The 7,044-nt window shown below is 38.6% G+C and overlaps 1 protein-coding gene across 1 annotated transcript; it reads left to right on the forward strand.

Annotated features, from left to right (window-relative positions):
* Positions 1–2,429: 2,429 nt before the first annotated feature.
* Positions 2,430–6,092, forward strand: LOC110788744 (uncharacterized). Its single transcript, XM_021993388.2, has 4 exons — positions 2,430–2,899; positions 3,111–5,247; positions 5,439–5,787; positions 5,887–6,092. The coding sequence occupies exons 2-4, from the start codon at positions 3,112–3,114 to the stop codon at positions 6,090–6,092; spliced, it is 2,691 nt and encodes an 896-aa protein (XP_021849080.2). The 5' UTR covers positions 2,430–2,899; position 3,111.
* The last annotated feature ends 952 nt before the right edge of the window (positions 6,093–7,044 follow it).

A 7,044-nucleotide genomic window follows, 5' to 3' on the forward strand; every position in this document is an offset into this window, starting at 1 on the left:
CTACGAGTTCAGTCAAGAGTAAGCTGTGGATTAATATCATTAATTCCACTTGAACTGAAGCGGCCTCTAGCTAGGCATTCAGCTCACTTGATCTCACTGAATTATTAACTTGTTAATTAATACTGAACCGCATTTATTAGACTTAACATTAAATGCATACTTGGACCAAGGGAATTATTTCCTTCAATATTCTCAAGTATTCATATAGTTTTAAGATTAAACCGAGCTTAATAATTTGCCAAATAATTAAGTACGAATAACATTAAAACCTTAGACTATATTCTAGTTAATTGAATCTAAGGCGAATCCGAACGTGATGTGGACTATCTACGGAGGGACGACACTTGGAGTCCTAAACTTGTTCTTGTTCGGTTCGGGAGCAGCTAGGGAAGGCACGCGTCACATGTATGTATCCTAGATTATGCTAATTGACTATGTGGCAATTAATTTGGATTCCTGGCTTTATGGTTTTTCCGCATGAAATATATGTTTTATATTTGTCATAAACTAACAGTGGTATCACGAGCCTCTAATTAATTCCATAATCAATTATAGTTAACATGGTTAAATTTTATAAATTTGCAATGAATTAAATGGGTGATTAATTTCGTTGATTGTAATTAATTGCAAATTCGTGCGATTATTTAATTATATGTTCGCAGGATTTTCGGCAGTTTAGTCAATAATGGTCGGAATCATATAATTTTACAGTGAATTTCGCATGTAAACGACGTTTTAAAATTTTGACTAAAATCTATGATTTGATGCCGAACCCAGAATTCCCAAATTCGAAGCCTAACTATGACATTTCAGAGGTTTTAGTTTTTCGAACGCAAAATTTATAATTTTTATGATGTTAAATTAAATATTTGCGAATCTTGTATGTAAATCTTGAATCTATGATTGACATACTGTATATGTTTAACAACTTTAAAGCCTAATCTTGTTAATTATACAACCTAATTTGTAATTGTAATTAATTTGTTGAAATTCGAATAATTTAGAATTTGATTTGATTTTCATAATTAATTAGCAATTTAATTAGGATCCTATGATTAAAAACCACCATAAAATTTGTTAAAATTGAAAAGTTTTAAAATTTTATGACCTAGATTGAATGCATGAAAATAAATATAATCGGAAATTAATTTGGATAATAAATTTTCGATTTTACGCCCAAAATTTATGAAATTAATATGATTTATTAATTCGTCAATAAATTTAAATATTAATGTTTAATTTTTATAAAATCCATTCACGAATCTTGCACGCACAAAGCAATGGACGCTAAGTGTTACCCTTAAGGGGTGTTGTATAGTGCGGGCATGCGACGACGAGCAAGGGAGCTCGTCACCCATGCGGTACGGTGCAACGAGCAAGGTCGTGGCACACGCGCGCAAGGCAGCAGCCCTGCTATGCGCTGTGTGCTACGAGCACGTGGGCGGAGGGGCGAGAAGCAAGGCAGCGAGCACACACTCACCGCGCGCGCGGGCAGCGATGGCTGGCTCGTCCAGCAGCGTTGCCCAACCAATTGAGGGATGCCTCGACACAGCGAACGGGTGTGCTGCGCGCAAGCATGGCTTGCTCAGCTTGTTGCGTTTGCGCGTGGCTGCTCGTGGCTTGCGATATGATTAGTCGAGTGGCAGCCCATGGGGCGCTGCTGCTACGTGGACTCGACGAGGCATGGGCGCGAGCCGATGGCCTTGTCTTGGCCCGATTGGTTCGTTTTTAATTTTGATTCTTTGGTTGAAAAACGATTTTAATTAAATTTAAATTCGTAATTTAATTTTTTCTGGGAATTTAAATTTGAATAATTTAATTATTATAAAGTTATTTATACTAATTATTTACTAAATTTAAAACCTTGATTAATTTTAAATTATTTAATTTAATCAACTGAAAATAAATTAAAGGATTTAAATAATGATTGATATGAGCTTTAAATTTTGATTAAATTTGTAAGTTTCCGGTTGGACTAGGAAATACAATTTTATTTTTAAAATTCGTAGAGCACGTAAAATTCTTGGTTTTAGTGGGAGCGTTTTAGTCATAAACTCTTGATTAGGTCTACATTCATTTAAGGTTAAAACAACTCGATTAGAATTAATAAGGATTGAATAATTTGTAGATTATTGGAAGCCTTGATTAATTGATGCAAATATTTATGGGATGCAAATATTTATGTGATGCATAATATGTTCTACTAACCAGCTATGTGGGCCATTCATTGATAAATGAATGGGTGAATGGTATATTGTAAATGTACTGTTTTGCAGGTTATGGAAAGTGACTAGTATGGCCCAAATAGGATAGAAAATATGGTCTACGTACCATTAATTTGAATGTAAAATTGGTCTAATGCACCAAAGTTTTTAATTTAAATATGGTATGCGTACCATCAAATAGTTGTAATTAGTTTAAACGGATTTTTCATGAAATACCCCTGAGTTTTCACGAAATTCACCAAATGCCCCTCGACTTTCAGAAATTCACCAAATGCCCCTCACTCTCACTATAATACTCAAACTACCCTTACACTTAACGGACGTTAAGTCGCCGTTAGCTGCACTTTACTGTTTTGCCCTTATTTGTCTTTTGGGCGCCATTACCCCTCTAACCCCACTCCCTTCTTCATTACAGTTCAAAAAAAAAACCCGATTCTCAAACTGCCCCTCTCTCTCTCCCCTGTTCTTCAACCTTCAACCACCATAACTGCATCATCAATCACTGGAAAAGCTTCAAAATTTTGCTGCGCGTTGTGTTGCTGAAGTTGTGTCCTGGGTTTTCAACCCCAACTGATTTCTTAGAAAGGGGGTTTTGCGAATTGCAGTAGGAAGTTGAAGAGGTGCAAGTCCAATTCTGAATTTCGTGTTCGTAGTAAACTCGCGCATCGTTTAAGGTATGTATTCACAATCGCACCTCATTTTTTTCGAATTTTCAAAGTTCTGTTGCGCAATTTTAGGGTTTAGGGTTTCTGACAATTTGATGTTGGAGATGAGTTTTATGTTTGTGTTTTGATGAAAATAAGTAGGAATTAGTTGTATGATGTTATGCATGTCAATTTTTTGATCAAAATTTAAGTTTTTTTCTTGATGATTTGCTTGTGGTAGGATGTCTGCTACCTGGTTGTTGCTTCATTATAAAAGTCATGACTTTGATGTGAGGGTGTTGGACACTGATAAGTGTCAATTGATTGATATATTTCTGGATATTTTTGAGGAGTCAAGGAAGCAAAATGTGTTTTTGCCTGAGAAGTTTAGGTTGTACACTAACTCACCCACTGGGAGGGTAGAATTGGTTGATGATAGTGTTATGATTAGAATGTGGGGGTGGAATATGGGCAAGGACACAGTAGAATTGTGGATAGAGGATTCAGATTCTCCAGGGCTAGCTTTTAGGTCTGCTGTAGCTCTACTTGATATGCAAAGGAAGGAGTTGGAAAAAAAGTTAAGGGAGAGACAGGAAGAGCTCTTGAGGATGCAAAGAGAGGCTGAAGAACAGAGGAGGAAAGAAGAGGAAAAGGAGAGGGTTAGGTTGGAACTTGAGGAACAAAAGAAGTATACAGTGGCTATGGAGGTCCCAGTGGTGGATGTTGAGAATGATGGGGTTGAGTATGTGAGGGTTATTACCACAGAAGATGCTGATGAGGTGTTTCCTGGCCAATCTCAACCACAACCACAAACACAAGACTCCCCCCCTCCAAAGAAACCTACAAAGTCTAAACCTAGGAAGAAATTGACTCCTAAAAAGAAGAAGACACCAAAAAATGCCCCCCCAAAACCAACTAAAACCACCACCACCCCAGAATCAACAACACAAACACCTCCACCCCCTCCTGAGTCAAGACAACAAACACCTCCACCCCCTCCTCAGTCAAGACAACACACACCTTCACCCCCTCCTCAGTCAACACAACAAACACCTTCACCCCCTCCTCAGTCAACACAACACACACCTTCACCCCCTCCTCAACAAACACAAACTGAAAATGCTGCACCAACTGAACCACAGGCAAACATACCTGAACCTAGTGTTCCATCCAAACCATTAAAGACAGGGAGAGCTAGACCTAAGGGGTTTAGGGTGGGAAAACCAACACTGGTAAAACTGGGAACATATGTTGCTAAAACCAATGCTAGTAAGGTTAAGAGAGGTGCTGGAAGGGCATGTAAAGGCAAGGGTGTTGCTGTGTTATCTGATAATGAGGATGATGAGGATAGTGAGGATGATGATTATGAGGGGGAGGTGAGTGATGATGACAGTGAGGATGAGGAGGACATAGGGGATTTCATTATTGCTGAGGAAGGGTTAGAGGACTTGCAGGATGATATCCCTGAGAAAACATTTGAGGATTGTCTTGATGGTAGTGCTAGGATGGACAGGAATTACAAAAATGGGAAGGTTTATGTTGAGCAACCATATGGTTCTATTAGGCTAGAGCCCTGGCTAATATTTAAAGATAGGGAGTCCTTTATGAATGTCCTTATGGACTACTGCATTCAGGAGGGGTTTGGCTTGAGTGTGGAGAAGTCAGACAACCAGAGATACACTGCTGTTTGTGCAATTGAGGGCTGTGATTGGAGAATTCATGCCTCAAAGATGGTAGACAAGTTCAGTTGGGCAATAAAGTGTATGAGTGGGGAGCACAAACTGTGTGGTAGGCTTGAGGTCAACCCAATAGTGACCACCAATTGGTTGGTGAGGAAGTTGTTGCCAGACATTGAGGCAAACTTAGAAATACCAGTGGTCACACTGCAGAGGTATGCTCAGGAGAGGTTCCAGATTGAGGTGAAGCCAAGGCTATTCTATAAGGTGAAAGCAGTGGCTAAGGAGATCATCCATGGTAGTTTTAGTGAGTCATATGCACTCCTACCTAGGTATGCAGAGATGATCAAGGAGACTAACCCTGGGAGTTATGCACTGGTCACATGGCATAGTGTTTCTGGGGATGTGCAACCAAAGTTCAAGGCCTGTTTTTTCTCATTTGCTGCACAGTTCAGGGGATTTCTGACTGGGTGTAGGCCCATTATTGGAATTGATGGCTCTCACCTAAGTGGGTATTTCAAGGGAATTCTTCTGGCTGCTTTGGGGATTGATGGAAACAATGAGATTTTCCTGCTAGCTTATGGAGTGGTGGACACTGAAAGTCAAGAGAGCTGGAACTACTTCATGAGGAACCTAAGGGCAGTGTTTCAGCAAGAAGGATGCAACAGGGATGACTGGACCTTCATCAGTGACAGAATGAGGGTAAGTTATTTCACCAAATACCCTCTTGCATATTTAAATTTCACCAAATACCCTCATAACATAAATTAATTTCACCAAATACCCTCATACCAAAATTTATTTTCACCAAATACCCCTATAATTAGCATGTTAATTTCATCAAATACCCTTTTAATTCACTGACTGACTTTGTTGTTTCATTCACTGATTAGGGGGTGGATTTAGCTGTGCATGAGAACTTCCCAAGGGCCACCAGAAGGTGTTGCAGTCAACATCTATACATGAATTGCAAAAATGGTGGTTGGAGTGGAGAACTTTTCCACAAGTTATTCTGGATAGCTGCAAATGCCTTCAACCCCTATGTTTTCAACAAGGCAATAGAGAAGATCACTGACTTTGATCCCAATGCAACAAAGTACTTGGACACATGTACTGAGCAGTGGTCCAGACATCAGTTTGACCCAGAAGTTTGTTGTGATCATAACACAACTAACTTTGTGGAATCATTCAATGCTCTGACCAAGCCTTACAGAGATTTACCAGTTTTGACCCTGTTTGAAGGTAATGCCTCTGTTTCTATTCTACTCTCCTTATTCTGTGTTTTTATTACATGGTCTCTGCATAATATGATTCCCTGGTTGTTTCCTATTTGATTTACAGCAATAAGACAATGGGCTATGCAGAGAATTGGGGTCAGATTTGACAAAGCTGTCACTATGGAACCTCACCAATTAACCGAGTATGCCAGACAGGAACTTGAGCTCAGAGGTGCAGATTTTGATTGGTTAGGAACTCAGAGCTCAGAGCTCAGAGGAACAAAATTGGTTAGGAACTCTAATATATGTGGACTCATTGTGTGTGGATGAAGATTTTGATTGAAAACTCATGACTAAAATGGGATGAAACTACAACAAACACTCAGACCAGCCTTATTTATAACAAAACAACAAGCAACGACTACTTTTCAAATCCCAAAACTAGCCGTTGGACTTTAAATAGCTATTTTTCAGTCTTGGGTATTTGAAGAATTAAGTTTATATTTAGGGGTATTTGGTGAATTCAATTAAAATATAGGGGCATTTGGTGAATTATAAAGTAGGCTAACGGCGGACTAACGGCCCGTTAGTAGTAAGGGTAGTTTGGGTATTATAGTGAGAGTGAGGGGCATTTGGTGAATTTCTGAAAGTCGAGGGGCATTTGGTGAATTTCGTGAAAACTCAGGGGTATTTCATGAAAAATCCGTAGTTTAAATTATAGCTTATCCTTTTTGAAGAAAATGGCGCCTCCATGGTGAAATTGAGGACGGAATTTCCAATCCATTTTCAAGACGGAGTTTGAAGTTGAAGCTTCAAGATGAAGTCGGGCCATACTAGATCACATTTATATCTTATGCATGCTTTAAGTTATTTATTGCTTTAAATATGTCTTAATTATGCATGTGATTGTGGCTTGATTATGTTGCATGATTAAGGATTTTAGTTCACTTAAAATCTAACCAACATAGTAAGAGCCTTAAGTTCCAAGCTTTAAAATTGAGTTAAAAGGTGCCATGCCAAAATAACACTTACTTGGATAACCTTTACATCTATCTTAGTAATAGTTTTCTGCCATAGCGAGGTGTTACTTATTGATCCTAAAGGGGTAAGGTACACAAATAATTGTGAGTACATGTTAGTTTTGGTGAAACTCAACGATATAAGTAAGGAGTCCTTTTATGTCGTGGCAAAACAGATAGGTTTACCTAATAAGACCTTAGACGTACCTATCAACCAAGAGTAGTTTATAGACTATTAGCAAAGGATTTGCTTACCTAAAATA

The sequence above is a fragment of the Spinacia oleracea genome, chromosome 5 (genome assembly GCF_020520425.1).
Source record: "Spinacia oleracea cultivar Varoflay chromosome 5, BTI_SOV_V1, whole genome shotgun sequence".
Classification (NCBI taxonomy): domain Eukaryota; kingdom Viridiplantae; phylum Streptophyta; class Magnoliopsida; order Caryophyllales; family Amaranthaceae; genus Spinacia; species Spinacia oleracea.